This window comes from Aedes albopictus, chromosome 1, assembly GCF_035046485.1.
Source record: "Aedes albopictus strain Foshan chromosome 1, AalbF5, whole genome shotgun sequence".
In the NCBI taxonomy this organism is placed as follows: Eukaryota; Metazoa; Arthropoda; class Insecta; order Diptera; family Culicidae; genus Aedes; species Aedes albopictus.
In genome coordinates, this window is record NC_085136.1 from 332,545,566 (window position 1) to 332,563,730 (window position 18,165).

The 18,165-nt window shown below is 38.7% G+C and overlaps 1 protein-coding gene and 2 long non-coding RNA genes across 4 annotated transcripts; all 3 read right to left on the bottom strand.

Annotated features, from left to right (window-relative positions):
* Window positions 1-216: 216 nt before the first annotated feature.
* LOC134285789 (uncharacterized) lies at window positions 217-2,353 on the bottom strand. The gene is made up of 3 exons (XR_009996636.1): window positions 1,552-2,353; window positions 969-1,486; window positions 217-905 (listed from the first exon to the last, which is right to left on the bottom strand). It is a non-coding gene; the product is annotated as an uncharacterized LOC134285789 (long non-coding RNA).
* A 5,056-nt stretch (window positions 2,354-7,409) lies between these two features.
* Window positions 7,410-11,244, bottom strand: LOC134285790 (uncharacterized). Its single transcript, XR_009996637.1, has 5 exons — window positions 11,112-11,244; window positions 10,924-11,042; window positions 8,825-10,018; window positions 8,184-8,754; window positions 7,410-8,120 (listed from the first exon to the last, which is right to left on the bottom strand). It is a non-coding gene; the product is annotated as an uncharacterized LOC134285790 (long non-coding RNA).
* A 556-nt stretch (window positions 11,245-11,800) lies between these two features.
* LOC134287823 (uncharacterized) lies at window positions 11,801-14,788 on the bottom strand. 2 transcript variants are annotated; one of them, XM_062850830.1, is made up of 5 exons: window positions 14,103-14,788; window positions 13,716-13,881; window positions 12,917-13,647; window positions 12,687-12,855; window positions 11,801-12,619 (listed from the first exon to the last, which is right to left on the bottom strand). In XM_062850830.1, exons 3-5 carry the CDS (start codon window positions 13,112-13,114, stop codon window positions 12,450-12,452), a joined length of 537 nt encoding a protein of 178 aa, XP_062706814.1. In that variant the 5' UTR covers window positions 13,115-13,647; window positions 13,716-13,881; window positions 14,103-14,788; the 3' UTR covers window positions 11,801-12,449. The 2 variants fall into 2 exon arrangements, with proteins under 2 accessions (XP_062706814.1, XP_062706815.1); XM_062850831.1 differs by having other exon boundaries at window positions 12,687-13,647; window positions 14,103-14,783.
* Window positions 14,789-18,165: the final 3,377 nt, after the last annotated feature.

The following is an 18,165-nucleotide window of genomic DNA, read 5'->3' on the forward strand; positions in this document are numbered from 1 at the left end:
ACTTGGCGGATCCTTTCCGAGCGAGTTGGCGATCGTCGGCGGTTCTGATCCCGTTTCAGTTGACGCAGGGTGGTTTTAAGTTGCGTTGCTCGGTGTGCCATGGTTTCTGAAAATGGAAGGGGGTTTTGGAGAAGTTGAAGATCATTTTCTAAATATTGGTTCATAATGCCTTAACATTGGAGTAGGAATATTATGGTAAATGATAGTTCAGCAGAATTCTGTGGGTTGGTGGCTCTTCTCTTACATTCCAACTTCATGTATCCCTAAAATTTTTTCACTGTTTTATTTCAAAACATTTTTTCAGACCCTACGTAACCAGTAGCACTTGACTTGCTTCTTTATCAACTGTATGTCCCTTTAACACTTCCAGAAATAATAGAAGGATTTTTACCTGCCATTGCATTCCCGAAGTCTTGTCCACTAGGACAACTGGAGCCCCAATTGGAGAATTTCAAAGCTTAATTGTAGAATCTTGTTTTTAAGTGCTACATTAAAACTATCAGTGTTATTCTGATAAATTCCTTGAATGATGTTTTGCGTTTCAGAGAGAATTATTCAAATGATATGCTCAAAGCCAGACTACATCAGATGCAGTACTAGATCGAACATAAAACTTATCCTATTAGAGCCTCCATTCACACACCCAACAGCGCGTTCATTATTTCTCTTCTTTCACAAAACACTGTTCGATCGGTGGCAATGGCATCTGCTGCTTGGGGAGCTGCTGACATTTCCTCCTGTCTGGCAACACTTGCCTCGCTGCAGGAGCGTACAGCTCTTTCAACCGTGCGCACTCTCCGGGCCGACGTCGGTCCACTATAATCGGATGGTTGTGGAAACCGCGAAGTTTTATGGTTGGTTTCTCACCCTGTTTGCAGCGGACCGTCGAAGCACGAGCTGTGCAACTGGGGATGAAGATGAAACGATGGTAATTTTGCTAATGAAGTATAACTGTGGGTGGCTCTTACCTTAAAACTCTGTACTGATTACATGACCAGTACTGAAAGTCGCCGTGAAGTTTGCCACGCGTGTAGAGATATCCGTTAACGTTCAGCTGAGTTTTACCACGTGCGCTTATGACGAATGAAATATCTGCAAAGTTTATGATACCTCATTAGAGAATGTTTTGAAATTTCATACAAGGTGAGCATCACGAGAAAAAAAAATCATAAATTTGTCACAATACATATATTAGTGACTTGGGCATCTTGAAACATAGCCACGGTCACAACTGTACTACTAGAACATCAAGACAGAGCACAGAAAATTGATTCAGTTTTGCTTCTTTTTCGATCTGGAACGGGCAGGGCGACAAGGCTCCACATCTGGCAACACTTTCCGTTCACGGTCATACTGCTCCTTCAGCCTGGCATATTCTCCGGGTCGGCGTCGTTCAGCGATGATTCCATGATTGTGAAAGCCGCGCAGTTTGATGGCTGGCGGTTCTCCCTGCTTTCTACGTCCAGTATTAGCACGAGCTGTACAGCTAGAACGATGGAAAAGTGTCAATAGAAGTAGTAATGATACTTTGGACAGTTATGAAGTCTGTACCCAAGAACACGGCGCTGATTGCAACACCAGTACATGGCGTCATCAGTTGTTTTATCGCAAGTGTAGAGGTGACCGTTTACGCTAAGTTGAGTTTTTCCCCGGCAACTCATGACGAATGAAATGTCTAAAACAAACATTGGGATCGTTACATAAATAAAACCAACCTACGTTCTAATATGGTAATAAAATACGACAGTTACATATTGCAACAATAAAAAAATCTGGCAGCCCTTAAAATTATTTTTCAGCAATAAAATTCATACATAACGACACCTACAAAATCTCAATTTTGTGTTGAGAAACTTGGAACAAGCCTGGCAAATAAACCATGACATTTTGCTGGCAATATATTTTCAGAGTTGCCAAATTTATTTTTTGTTTATTTTCGTATACTGAAATATAACGGCAACAAACAAAATATAGAACGAGGTGGTATCATCGAACACAAAAAAAGCAGCAAGAATTAATTGTCATTCGAAACAGATGAAACGTAATACTTAATACTTTTCTTTCAGACTAGATTTTTGCATCATTCCTACTTTTATCAAGGTTGTTGAGTAGTATTAAGACCTCATTCTTTATGGTAATTGAATATCTTATATTTAAGAAAAAATATTGTGTCAATACAGCTAATACATATCACATTCAAGAATCTTCAGCCTGTAGTTTGGGATTCATTGATCCTGTTTCGAGCATATTGTAAATCAGATGACAATATTGTTAAAAGTACTAAGCTTTGCGCTTGCGCTTATGGCTTATTTTAGGACACTCCGCCATCGGTGGATGGTTGTGATCATTGCAAAACTGCGATACTGCTCCATTAGAAGTGATTGTTGTAACCCGTGCAGTGCATTTCATCCTACGCCACATAGTACAATACCAACGGATGCAGTGCTTTTTTGTCCTTCGTTTGCCGAAGTGGTATCCCTCGTATTCCAATTGTTGGACTCCCTTATCGGTACAAATGAATCGCATGGCGTTGACTGCATAATCTGTAAAATAAGAGTTATTTCATTGATTAGATTTTGCTTCTGTGATACTGATGATTGTCATTTGGAAACCTTCTGTAGTTTTTCTGGTAACCCTGAAAATGTTTTTCGCAAACTATTTAAAAGCGTGTCATCTTTTATAATTTTATAATAATTGAGGGGGTTCAAAATTAATCTTAGATAACATTAACTCATAAGTTTCATCGGAATCTTTCTTTTTGATAATTCAGTAGATGGGTGAGATTGCTTATTATTATTTAAAAAACAGACGATTCTTAAAAGTAATCGAAATTATTGATTAGAAAAAATCTGAAGATTTGTTATTTGTAGAACTCGACGGATTCCAATTAATTTTGAGGTGGTCACTGGTAATGAGATCTATTTTAAATCAAACTTCATCTATGCCTCAGTTTACTGCTGCTATTATCACTTGGCAAACAATGGAGTCGCAGGACCTGTGGATTCAGTAGCAATAGGACGGATCGGTGAAGTACTAGATTTGTAGTAATGAGCTGAATTTTTGTATGGTGAGAAGGTCAATTCTCCGTTTCCGCAATGAAATTGTGCAAAAAGCGTGAGTATTATGCTTTACTATTACTTTAGAGCTTTTAGTAGAACTTGTTACTTCAGACTCTAGTTTAATTTAAAAACACTTCACTAATACTTTACTTTTGCAAAAGAAAATAAAAAATGAATAACTCTTTTAAAGAAAAACTAGAAAGGACGAGCAAATTCCTTTTAATTCTACTACTGTGCTTATCTTCGGACAGATAGGCCTATTTCGTCTGTGACTTACAGACTTCTTCAGTGTCAAGTGCTCGACTGAAGAAAACCTCGCATTCGTTGTGGTATTTATACTAGGAGTGTATGTGTAGGTACGTGTGTGGGTAAAAGTGTAGGTATAAAAATGTAGGTACAAAATTGTAGGTACATATTTGTAAAAAAGGGGGGTGTATCTGCCTGTTAGAAAACAGGGTGTCAATAAGATACCTAAAGCTAGGAAAATTCCTACCGATTTGGTAGGTAGTCAATTGGTGTTTGTTGTGTTATTTTTTTTTTTTTTTTTTCTGCCGATTTGGTAGGTAGTCAATTTGTGTTTTGTGTATTGTGTAATGTTTTGTGTGTGTTAGGTAAAAATTTAAACAGCCATGTGTACCCATTGCCCTGATCCTTGTTAAGTAGTTTTTTATTGTTTTGTTTGTAAATTTCTAAACTTTCTGCAACATCAAGTTTCCATGGGTTTGTAATGTGTCTTAAGAGTTTATTATTTGAAGTATTCATAAAATGTCCTTCATTGAAAATATGTTCAGCAACTTTAGATTTAAAATGATGAATGAGTCCCTTGTCTGTGTCTTTGTGTGCTTTTGATACTTCCGTTATGTGTTCTTTAAATCGTGTGTTGAGTGTGCGTTTTGTTTGTCCTATGTATATTTTGTCACAGTGATTACATGTTACTTTGTAAACACCAGATTTTGTTAAGTTGTCCAACGGGTCTTTCGTAGATCCTAAGAGAGTTTGAAGTTGGTTAGCTTTGCTTGTGAAAACTAATTCAAAACCAAACTTTCTGAGAATTGGTCGGAGTTTTTTGGTGTCATTGTTGTAGTTCACAGTTATCCGTTTAAGTGTAGGTTCTGTCCGTGTCAGTGTAGTCAAAGAACGTCTGTATTGTTGTTGTGTCTTTTTGTTGATGATCTGTTGTATTGTTTGTTTTGTGTAACCGTTCAACTGTGCTGTTTCGAAAATGTAATTAAGTTCTTTCGTTTTTCCTGTTTCACTAAGTGGAAGTGTCTGCATTCGGTGTATCATGTGATTGAAGGATGCAATTTTGTGTTGATGTGAGTGATTTGATGAATTTGGAATAGTGCGTTGAGTGTGTGTCGGTTTTCTGTAAATTTCGAAGGAAAGTGTTGATTCTTGTTTTACGATGAGTATGTCCAAAAATGGTAGTTGGTTGTTCTGTTCAATTTCACAAGTGAATTCGATGTTTTTGTGTGCATTATTGATATTGTTCAAGATTTCAGGTAAAAGATGTTTCTTAACAATGCTAAACACGTCGTCAACGTATCTCCACCAGACTTCAGGAAGCTGTTTGTTGTTTTCTAAGCGTTTTTCCAAATTTGCCATAAAAATTTTTCACTTAACCATTTTTAAGTGAAATTTTTATGGCAAATTTGGAAAAACGCTTAGAAAACAACAAACAGCTTCCTGAAGTCTGGTGGAGATACGTTGACGACGTGTTTAGCATTGTTAAGAAACATCTTTTACCTGAAATCTTGAACAATATCAATAATGCACACAAAAACATCGAATTCACTTGTGAAATTGAACAGAACAACCAACTACCATTTTTGGACATACTCATCGTAAAACAAGAATCAACACTTTCCTTCGAAATTTACAGAAAACCGACACACACTCAACGCACTATTCCAAATTCATCAAATCACTCACATCAACACAAAATTGCATCCTTCAATCACATGATACACCGAATGCATACACTTCCACTTAGTGAAACAGGAAAAACGAAAGAACTTAATTACATTTTCGAAACAGCACAGTTGAACGGTTACACAAAACAAACAATACAACAGATCATCAACAAAAAGACACAACAACAATACAGACGTTCTTTGACTACACTGACACGGACAGAACCTACACTTAAACGGATAACTGTGAACTACAACAATGACACCAAAAAACTCCGACCAATTCTCAGAAAGTTTGGTTTTGAATTAGTTTTCACAAGCAAAGCTAACCAACTTCAAACTCTCTTAGGATCTACGAAAGACCCGTTGGACAACTTAACAAAATCTGGTGTTTACAAAGTAACATGTAATCACTGTGACAAAATATACATAGGACAAACAAAACGCACACTCAACACACGATTTAAAGAACACATAACGGAAGTATCAAAAGCACACAAAGACACAGACAAGGGACTCATTCATCATTTTAAATCTAAAGTTGCTGAACATATTTTCAATGAAGGACATTTTATGAATACTTCAAATATTAAACTCTTAAGACACATTACAAACCCATGGAAACTTGATGTTGCAGAAAGTTTAGAAATTTACAAACAAAACAATAAAAAACTACTTAACAAGGATCAGGGCAATGGGTACACATGGCTGTTTAAATTTTTACCTAACACACACAAAACATTACACAATACACAAAACACAAATTGACTACCTACCAAATCGGCAGAAAAAAAAAAAAAAAAAAAAAAAAAAAAAAATAACACAACAAACACCAATTGACTACCTACCAAATCGGTAGGAATTTTCCTAGCTTTAGGTATCTTATTGACACCCTGTTTTCTAACAGGCAGATACACCCCCCTTTTTTACAAATATGTACCTACAATTTTGTACCTACATTTTTATACCTACACTTTTACCCACACACGTACCTACACATACACTCCTAGTATAAATACCACAACGAATGCGAGGTTTTCTTCAGTCGAGCACTTGACACTGAAGAAGTCTGTAAGTCACAGACGAAATAGGCCTATCTGTCCGAAGATAAGCACAGTAGTAGAATTAAAAGGAATTTGCTCGTCCTTTCTAGTTTTTCTTTAAAAGAGTTATTCATTTTTTATTTTCTTTTGCAAAAGTAAAGTATTAGTGAAGTGTTTTTAAATTAAACTAGAGTCTGAAGTGAGTATTATGATTCCTTGCCTAATTTGATGCTGTTTGAGCAAAACTTTGGGCAACAGTTTTGTTCTTTTGTCCATTTCTTGCAACATAAACAACATAGTTATCCAAAGTTTTGCTCAAACAGCATCAAATTAGGCAAGGAATCATAATACCCAAGCTTTTTGCACAATTGCATTGCGGAAACGGAGAATTGACCTTCTCACCATACAAAAATTCAGCTCATTACTACAAATCTAGTACTACACCGAACGTGCCCCATTCGTCTATTTGCTCTTGAAAAAGAAACGGCAGCACGGCATCAGTTCCTAAGATCCATCTCGTACTTCTGGATAGATTTTTCTGCAAAAGGCGTGGTCAGCAGCCGCGCTTTGGATGTATCTACCACTACTGGTGGATGATTGTGAATATTGTTTATCCGTATTATCGTTCCAAACGAATCGGTTGTGATACGTACGTACCACCGGGTGCTGGTCTTGCAGATACGCCTCCTCGTAAAATAATGTCCGCCGATTTTCAACCGAGGAAATGTTCCCTTCTTGCCATTGATGAACTGGACTATAGCATCTGTGAAAAAGATATGTATTTTCTTAATGTTGTTTCCATAGTTTAAAGTTTAGTTTTTTTCTGTCAACTCTGAACACTGTAAAAAAAAACTATTTCCTATGAGGCAACTGGAACGAATATAAATCAAAAACTGCAACCAAATCGCATAATGGAAAATTAATAAAAACATTGAATTGTAACATGAATTAATTAGACTAATATTAAGTTATAGAGGTGTTGAGGGAAAAGTAAAACAGATGATTATAAGATTGCGTTCCTGGCAACCTTGCCCCTCTTCACAGAATAATCTTATTTTACTACATATCATAATAAATAAACGTTTTCAATGGCTTTCCTTATTCACGACAGAGGTCTTTTCCTTACTGTCCGTGAGCAGAACACACTTCAACGGTAGCGGAAGCAGCCGTTTCCTCTTCCGTGGCAACACTTCCTCGTTCCGTTCGCGGGCGCACTGCTCTCGCAGCTTGGCACATTCACCGGCTTTCCGACGCTCCTGGATAATTTTGTGGTTGTGAAAGCCGCGCAGTTTGATGGACGGCCGATCACCCTTCTTACCACGACCGGTGGTTGCGCGTGCTGAACATCTGCCGAATTTAGGATAAATGTAATAGATTTATCTTTGTAAGATGAATACACTATGATAACTTACCCAAGTACCCTATCCTGATTGCACGTCCAAAATTGCAATTGTTCAGTTGTTCTCGCCCGAGTGTACAAATAGCCATCGACGCATAATTGAGTTTTGCCGCGTTTGCTAATTACGAATGATATATCTGCAAATTGAATATTGATTACAATTAGTCGAATAAAAGAACTGCAGTACTAGGTCAATTTGTCAAAACAGATAAAATAGAAATTGATTGGGATTTAAAACGTCGATTTTAATTTATTAAACATATACATTATGCAAACTTCTAACTGAATTTCAGCTCATATATGGTGCTTCCAAACTGCAGTACTGAAAATCTAAAACCTGTAGATAATATAATTTATATACAAGATTTCGGAATTGCTGTCCTTGTTACCATAACCCTCATCACAGTATTTGTGCTCAAACCTATTTATGAAAATACATTTTCAATTGTTTGTCCGATTTCCAACGGTGGACTTTTCTTTGCTGTCCGTCTCCAGAACACACTCCAACGGTAGCGGTTGAAGTTGCTTCTTTTTCTTCCTTGGCAACACTTCCTCCTCCCGCTTGCGGGCGAACTGTTCTCGCAGCTTGGCACCTTCACCGGCCTTCCGACGTTCCTGGATAATCTTGTGATTGTGAAAGCCGCGCAATTTCATGACCGGTCGGTCATCTTTCTTACCGCGGCCAGACGTTGCCCGTGCCGTACAACTGCGTGGTTTATGGAAAATGTAGTTGATTCATTCTTGTGAGATGAAAACTGAGGCAACTTACCCCAGTACCCTATGCTGATTACATGTCCAAAATTGCAATTCGTCGGTTGTTTTTGCACGAGTGTACAAGAAGCCATCAACACACAATTGAGTATGGCCACGTTTGCTAATCACGAATGAAATATCTGTAATTTGAACAGCGGTTACATCCAATTAATAAAACTGCAGTACTAGATCAGTTTGATAAAATAAGTAAAATAGAAGTGTTATCAGATTTCAAATTGATTAAATAAATGAATTATTCCAAGTTCAATTTCGATAACCGCCTACATACGACGCTTTCAAGCTGTAGTACTAGAATGACTCAGCAAACATCTCTACCATTCGGATTCACTTTGACGAGGACGGATTATCGCCTTCCAGTACACATTCCACCGGCAATGGTGCTCCCGGTGGCAATCGTTTCCGCTCATCTGGCAACACTTCCATCTTCCGCTCCAGGGCGTTCAGTTTCAGCAATTTGGCACTTTTGCCAGGTTTGCGGCGCTCCAAAATTATCCCATGATTGTGGGTGCCCCGAAGTTTGATTATTACCCTGCTTTCGGCGGCCGGAAATGGCTCGCGCCGGACAGCTGTGATTGGTTACGAAGAAATCAGTTGTAATTGATCTGAATTTCATGGAAAATAATAAATGGTGCTCACCGTAAAACTTTGTACTGGCTGCAGGACCAATATTGGAAATCTTCGGTCGTTTTGGAGCGGATGTAGGGGTATCCGTTGACACATAATTGAGTCGCCTTTCCTTTATTTAGGGTAAACGAAATATCTGAAAGATTAAAAAAAAATTGGTCAATTAAACTGATGTACTAGATCAACTACGACACAAACAAATTATAAACAATGTTACAAATTTTATTCCTCATACCGTGAGGTGCCCATATTTCGTGCACTTAAGAATTCTCAAAGTTTGATAAACGTCTGAAATTTTACCATAAAGTATATCAGATTAATTTCTTCAATGATATTTAGTGCTGGTACTGTAGCTCGCAAGAAAAATTCACATTATACGAGATAGTTACAGCATTAGTTTTGATTTGTTTGAAAGTGCCAAATTTCGTGCACGGGTTCTAAATTTCGTTCAAAATGGGTCCAAATTTCGCTCACTCTAGAAAACGTAGAATTGGCCTAAATGTGTTAATTTTCAAAAGGTAGCATACTCTAACAATAACGTTTTCTTCTTATACAGTCTGTATCCTTGTAGATCGAGTATTTGGTTCCCGAAGACACTGGTGGTAAATGTCAAAACGGTTTCGTACCATTGTCCCACGATAGGCATTGCCGTAGACCGGAATGGAGTATCTAAATAAATAAAAATGGAAGTACAATGGAAAAACTGTATGTCAAAAAAATGCAATACACAATACGATGTTTGCTTGGAAAGATAGTTTCGGTTTCCACTCAATCAGAGATAATACTTCCACAATTGAAAGGATGTACTAGATCAAGATCAACAAACAATATTTAATGATTTTTTTTCAATCAAACATCAATAATGGTAGAGTAGGACCTAACAGGCCATGTCTTTTGAATTTGGTAGAAAAGGTAAATTGGTAGGTACTAGAGGAATCCACGCTGAAGAACCAGTTTTTATCGGATGATTGTGATATAACTCTGCGAATCTGATGTACCTATCACCGAAGGTAAAGGCACGTGCCGGGCAAGTTTTGTTCGAGCAGTACCACCTTGTTATACGTTTGCCAATTCTCTTCTGTCTCAGTTTGTAACCGTGTAGATCCAGTAACAGCTTGCCTCGGCGACCTTTGGTGAACGTAAAACTGGTTTCGTACCACTGCCCTACGATGGGCAATGTTGTAGGTTGGACTTGCGTCGTCGTGTCTAGAATAAAAGATATAATAATTTGAAATATAGAATACTTTTGATTATCTCAGAACAAAATAAAATTTTAGTATTTGTTTCATCAAGACTCCATTTCAGAGTACAGTACAATCGTTTCATCACGAAAGGACCAGTTATATATTGAGATTCTATTATATATGCTAAATATGTCGTCAGAATGAGGTACTAGTTGATGAAGGAAACAGTATTTTTGTTTATTTTCTGGCTTGGTACATTCTGTGCTTCCTTTGGACTTGGTAAATCATTCCAAATCATACGTTCTTTCCAAAAATCTCTTTTTCCTGGCACACTTGTTAGAATACCGCGCCAAATCTTGAAGACAGCGCAAAATAAAACTGGGTTGAATACCACAGTTTACCACTCGCACTATCTCATCAACACTAAATTCATTACTCAAAGTTCACTATTTTCTACACTTTTCGGTAAACACCTTTAATTTTAATCCCACCAACTTTCCGACTACTTCTACTCCGCTTGTTTTGTTTTGATTACATTCCTCTCTCATGTACTAACGAACATCAATGGCATCCTACCGCAGTTGACCGGTCGCTCATGCAGCGCCTGTTGGGATTCGTTTTTTGTGCATTTTTATTGTGCTCCACCGAGTGAGTGCAGTGGCGTTTGCCTCCGCAACAGATTGTTTTTATTATAGTGACTTTCAGCCCTTGGCTGGTTCGTCTCTAAGCCAAGAATCTAATCAATACCCCATTTCTAAGCAATTTGCGAGTATTTCTTATCAAAAAATCTCTAAGCAGTCAACTCAGAAATCTTGAAACACGACTTCGCACCTTGTGCAGCCCCCTTCGTGAACCCTTAATCAATTTCAACTACCATCACTGAACTTTCAAATCCCCCATCTGTAAATAAGCCTGACCTTCTAATACCTTTGGCACTTTCTTCCGCATCACGGCGCTCCAAAATGACATGATTGTGAACGCCCCGTAGCTTGACGGTAGGATCGTCCCTCCGTTCTCGACGATCCGAAACGGCCCGAGCCGTGCAACTGCAAATGAATGAATGTCGTTAGTACATTTTTTGCTTAGTTTTAAAGAAAAAGCTGTTACTCAATTACCGTAGAGCTTTGTACTCTCTGCAGGTCCAGTACTGGTAATCCTCGGTTGTTTTCGAACGGATGAATGGATACCCATTGATGCACAGCTGAGTTGCTCCTCGTTTGTTTAGTATATACGAAACATCTGGAAGCGGGGAAATTATTAGCCATTTGGCGATCAGATTGTAGTACTAGATTAACTTATTCAAAAATAACTGCAAATGCATCTCTCAATCCTTGATAGTTTATTAGAATGTATAGATTTTCTAAATAGTACCCAAATATCACACACATTGTTCTATACGCGTAATCTAGTACCCCGTTCTTCCATCACCACCTTCCACTGCAGCGCACTACCGACGTCAACGGGGCCACTTCGTTTCTCCGTTTGGCCCGCCAATAGCCGCTAGAATACGGAGGATGTGTATGTTCATCACAGGTTATCCGGAAGTAGTACTCTCCGCCGATTTCCTTGGTCACAGCACGCGCCTTGCAGCGATATTTATTGTAGCAGGCACATTTCCAGTTGGTGGTGTTGTGCTTCTGCTTCTCGCGGAAATACCCGAAGTTTCCATGCCACAGCATAAGACAGCCCTGCGCGGTTTTCCCAAAGTAGGCACCAGCAGGAAGACCTACGAATGTGCAGAAAATAGGGTTAGTTCTGCGATCACGGTTCTATTCTACACTTTTGAAGAAAAACGCGATCGATCAACATCCGCTTCATGGTTTATTCACTGTGGAAAGTTCAAATTTGTACGCATCTTGGCCGTGGTTATGGGTCGACTTGGTGATTTTCATCATCAACTGACCGTCGACCGCTGTTTTGGTGACGGCCCTGGCACGGCACTTCAGCTTCCCGTACAGTGAACACTTCCAGTGGCAGCTTTTGATGGCTTCGCGGTCCTTGACGTAGGCGAATCCGTTGTACAGCAGCAGCGTCTTCCCACGCTGGGTGTAGCCGAGCTTGGCGGCCATGTCATTTTTGGGTGGTACTAGAACGGGTAGAAAATGTGAAAAAGTGTGTGAGTTTTATAATAACTTATTGAAAAATGATAACTGATATGACTACATATAATGGAATAGGTGTCACGAGAAATTTGAGATGCTGGAGACATGGTAATGGAATGATAATAAAATTCTATGTTCTGTAAATTTTACATATGTATCTGTTGATTGAGTCGTAGTGTCTCACAAGGGATATTGATTGGACGTTTCAATATTTGCAAGAGATACTCCATAACAAATGTTTTGACGACAATTTCACCAATGAAGTACTAGAATATCGCTAAATTACAGTCGATTGTTTGTTTTATTTCTGCAAGATTTCGTTTTTAAAATTTTACCACCGAACACTCAGAGCTACTCGAGCAACTTTTTGCTTTTCCAGCTTGCTTTACGTTTTTCTAGTAGCTGTTCCCGGTAGCGTTGGTAGTAACGAGCTGACGATAAATGCTGCTTCGCTTTTTGTGTTGCCTTGATAAGCGACGCTCGGAGTTCATCCGCCGTGATGCCATCCTCCTCCCAAGCAACTACAAGTGTTAAAAAGAAACACGAATAATTACGATCTAGTACTTCAGTGATGTCCTCGAAACTAACCTAGCAAACACTTGGTGAAGATGTCGTAGTCTTTCATTGCTTTTCGAGGATACTGCGGATTGCTAACCCCATGATAAGCGTAATTCTCAAGAGATCTATCGCTGAAAACCCTTCTGATGTGCGTTGGAATATTACGATGATCGCCCACCCGAGATGACACGTAGCGAATCTGAAATTTGTAACAAACATTCAAAGCTGAAATGTGCGTACTTGCGTCGACGGAGGATTACGTATTCTTTCCGAATGAACGGATCTGCTCTGACGGCTTTCTCTAAGCGTTCGATGTCTTCTGCACGTTTCAGAGGAAACGTGAATCCCGCTAATCGAAGTGATCTTGTTGCAGTATTACCTCCAGTGGAGGACGTTGTTTTGCTTTGGTCATCATCGGAGGCATGCCGAGTGGCTTCATCGGAGCAGATTTCTATCATCACTAACTCTTGTTCTGGAATAGGGAGGAGTTGGCATGGTTAGTTTTCATTTAAAGGTATATTTGTGATGCAAAGTTTGACTTTGCTGAAGAATACAATTTAACATTGTTATGTATTTTGATTGTTTTTTTTTATTATTTTTTTTACTCAAAGAACATTTAAAAAGAAAAGATTTTACATGAAGCTCTCATGTGACAGATTCAAAAAATAAAAATCCTGTCTTCTATATTTCTGAGGTATGATATCGTAGTGGTAAGATGAATCCATTACATCAAGTGTATCAAATTTAGAATTAATAATGATTCTGACAAGCAATAATATAATAAAGAAGCTAGGTGTTTAAAAAAATGATTGTAAGTGAGTCAATAGAGTTCACACAAGTTCATCAAGTCTCAAATGAAGTTCCCTGTCTCTTTTCACAATTTTCCTTGCGCGGAACATTCGCTGCCGCATCCGGTTTCGACTTTGCTTGATCGCCGACGTCAGCTGGAAGGCCAGCTCGGAGTCTGTGAGTCCTTCCGCTGCGTACGCTTCTGCAAAGAGGTACAAATCGAGGTAGTTATCTCCGCTTATAAAGCACAATAGAACTAGTATAGCATACCCATGAAGCATTTGGAAAATATGTCGTACACTCGCATGGCGCGTTTAGTTTGACCAACAACGGTAACTCCATTGTAGTTGTAGTCAATAAGTGAATCGTCCGTGAAAACGTTGTGCATGTAATGGACGATTTTGGTATCCCTAGGCTTGAGCTTCAGAACATCAATCTGCAATGTTAAAAAGAAACCATGGACTAGTACTGCATTTTTTCGTAACCCGGAACATCGTTTGGCACAAAGCCGTTCGACATCATACCGTTTCACAAAGTAAAAGAAGAGATCGGAGATTATGCCAAACGGCTCTGATGGCATATGACATGTAAACTTTGTTTTTCAAGCTGATCAATCTATAGTTATAATCTAGTACCTCACGCTTGCCTGTTACTCACATATTCCTGCCTGATTGTGGAATCCTTCTTCACAAGTTGTTCCAACTGTTCCACTTCCGTTCCTTCGTTAAGGGGAAAGATGATTCCAGATCGGATCAGTCTGGTTCCAGTATTAACCATTTTCGGCTGTGGATGTGCTTTTTCCTTCTTGATTGGGGAATTTGCCTGAATTTTATAGCGACCGTCGGCGGTGCAGACGAAATAAATGTTTTCTTCTGTTGACTTTTCCTTGGCGACGATTTTTCCTGTGAGGGGTGAGAATTAGGTGGTGGTTAGTGAGAAATCGAAGAATCTAGTACGGCATGTATAAATGATAAAAAAAAAAACAAAAAGTCTAATGTTTTATTCTTTATTTTCACATCTGCACTAGCGCTTTCCACCCGCCGAATGGTTATGGATCTGATTCTTGAGAACCAGACCTCCACTACCGTCCAGGGTAATTATCCGGGCGCGGCACTTTAGCGAGCGACTCTTCGAGCACAACCAATAAGTTTTATCTTTGTGAGTGTTATTGCGAGTGAACACGTGGCCACCCATCAGCAACGTTGGACGTCCCGTACGGCCCATCACCACTCGCAGATCCAACGGTAGCAGGGACTTTGATCGGTAAAAGCCATCATCACTATCGCTATCTGATTCCCCAAGAGGGTTCTGGTACTTCCTTGCGATTTCGACTGTTGAGGAAAACAAACATTGAATATATGTGTGCTTGATATGATTGATGAGAGGAGACAGCTGTTTAAAAATCACGTTCTGCACTGTAAATATCTTTGTCATTGCGCTTTATTTTCCAAAATCATCTAGCGATTCTTGTCTAGACATACGGCGGATGATTGTGAGGCCGAACGCCGTGGATTATATTCGAACTGTTGACGCAAGTGTTAATCCTGGCTGGACACTTTTGGGTTATGACTTTGGTGCATTTCCAGTAGATTCTCGTTCCCTGGGAGAAAGACCTCCCGAAGCTGTACCCATCGATGGTGATTATGACTGTGCCCATTTGGCTGAAACCATGACTGATCGTATGACAAGACGGGTCTAGAATTCTCGATCGCCGTTCTGCAATCAAGGAAATTTAAATGAGTTATTTGGATTTGATAGCAAAAAATAGAAAAAAAAATCAGTTCAATAGGAAACGAACGGTGAAGTACTAGATTTTTAGAAATTAGGTTGAATTTTGTAAGCTGTGATGAGGAATTATCCGATTCTGCAAAGAAATGGTACAAACTGCACGGGCATTGTTTTTTCATTTCTTGTCTCTTCAACAACACAGTGATCCAAGGTTTTGCTCAAACAGAATCAAATCTGGCAAGAAATTCTAATACCTTCCAACGTTTTTTGCACCATTGCATAGCAGAAACGAAGAACATACTATCTCACCATACAAAAATCCAACTCAACACAAAAAATCTAGTTCTGCACCGACCGTATTCTATTAATCTAGAATATTTTTTTTTAACTTAAATCACGGAACAATAAGTAGTAAACTCACTTATAACTGTGGAACCTCTTGTACGGTTTGCAAAATTCAATGCCCACGGATTGAAACCTGAAAAAAATAAAAAGAAAATGTGAGTACAAAATAACGCCAGTAAACATCAGCAACGCTGGAAGTCATGTAAGACCATCGCCATTCTCATATCCAACACTAGTTAGGTGGGCCATCTACAATCGAATATACCATGTCGTCGCTACCCTGCACGAACCAAGAGTATTTGAAACGACCATTTAGAACAGTTCGATGTACAAAATTGCTCGGATTCCATCACAGAGAGTTTCGTATTGTGCTTTATTTTCCCAAATCATCAACTGACTTATTTCTAGACGTCTGGTGGATGAGTGTGAGGCCGAATGTTGTAGAAAATTTTCGAACTATTAACGGAAGTGGTAATTCTGGCTGAGCACTTTTTGGTTTTGACTCTGGAACATTTCCAGTAGATTCTCGATCCCTGTGCTGAGGATCTTCGGAACCTGTACCCATCGATGGTTACTATGGCTTTACCCGTTTCACTGAAACTGTAACTGATCATGTGGCAGGACGGGTCTAATATTCTTGTATGTGGTCCTGCAGAAAGAAAAAGGAAAAATCATTATTGATTCACATTGGTTTTAGATTAGATTAAGCAAAAAGTTGGTGTTGGGGAACGTGGTCCCTATTTCGACGAAACACATATTGATAGCAGTGTGTACTTCACATCAGCTTCAATGCTGTAATATATTTAAACAATGATATAATATACACTTAAAAATAACAATAATTATCTTACATAATAGTTTCACATCGATCCTACTACAGACACAACCTATCCAACACAACTGCTAGATCTTTGTAGGCTATTCCATTGTTCAAATAACACCTATCTCTATAGCAGTGATGCCAGTTTCACTCAAACACTTCCCAATTCGCGGTAACAGTTGGATTGAATTTACATTAAATGGAATTGCAATGGATTTAGCCTAATTTTTAATAAATAAAAATGAATTTGAAGTCCCTTTGAGGCAACAAAACTTAAAAACGGCTGAACCGATCAGGATGACTCTTGCATGGTTTGATTCGTATTGATTGTGGCTGTGTTTATAAGTAAAAAAAAGTTACGAAAATCATCTAAAAAAGTAAGAAAGTTGATAAAAACCTGATTTTTTTTATGAACTGGGAAGAAAATCAACACGATCGCAATAAAACCAATCTAGAGTGCCGTGCTGCAATGAACCCAACAGTTGTCAAACCACGACAGCATGGCAAGACAAAGTTTGCCGGGAGAGCTAGTTTTTAATAAATGTCTTCAGAATTTCACTTTATTTCAGATCAAATTATGTACTAACTAAATGGTTTCCGAAATTACTTTGAAAAGTACATCTTTCAAGAGTTATGTTAGCCATCTTACGTGGAAAATTAGTTCTACTGTCAATGAAAGTTGAAACGTCCACTCCACATGCATAATGTAAAAGTGAACGTCACTGTCATTCTTTGCCTTTGAAAATGTGGCGAAAAATACGCAGGATTGCACATATAATTTATTGGTTGAATGAAAAGTGTGTCTCAAATAACATTTTGATGACTTATTAGTCCTGTAGAGGATTTGAGAACCATCATAAAACCTCATCCCTTTTATTATTATGATTGCTCTTAGAACCTCTTCAAGTCTATTTGACTAAAAATAGTTACTTGGGTTAAAGTGTGTGTGACAGAATATTCTTCCAATGCGTCAAATAGTTTTTAAAATCTGATCATTCGATCTTAATTTTGAAACAGTGATTATTGTACATTGACCTACCTACAAATCTGGACTTGTTCTTCCTTTTGTGGCTAGCAGAACTCCGTGTATTCGTGTTCCAATCTGCAACAAATAAATATACAATGTGTAATTTTTGTTGAACTTAGCTTAAATTCCAGTAGTTACTGAAACATCAAAATGATTAGGAAACAATATATTTGTCCATAGCAGCGTGATATTGTAAGTACTAGAAAGTACTGTAAGTATTAGAGGGAATCACAGAATTTGACTAATCTTATTTAAGGACAGACTTGTTAAAATCCCAAAATGGCCACCACAATGGCCGACTTTGGCACCTACTCACGATTTTGAAAGCATAAATCTCTTCGTTAACAATACCAGCGCACCTGAGCTTCTTATTTTAAGCTTATTACAAGTAAGCAAGAACAGAATAATAAAATGCACTGTTGTTTGAAGCTTGCTTTTTGAGATTTGTGCGTCTGAAGTTCTCATGCACTGTTGATGCGGGATTTCAAGAAGTTTGTCCTTAACAGAACGTCCTCCCGCCTATTCATTGTCCCACCCTCGGCATTAGCAGCGAAGCCTTCCAATACATTTGTAAATCGTGATTGTGTTGGTCATTGGTCAGTCTTACGTAGGTGACGCCTTCGATGGCTGTGGTTATCCCACGAGCACGGCATTTCTGGCGCCGAAACGGAGCACACCGCCAATTAGTCGAATCGGGGAAGTCTCGATCTTGGACGTACTCGAACCCACGGTAGAGCAGCTTATTGGCCTTGCATTGACTAAGTCCGAACCGGGCTACCTCCATGTCCGACATCTTCTGC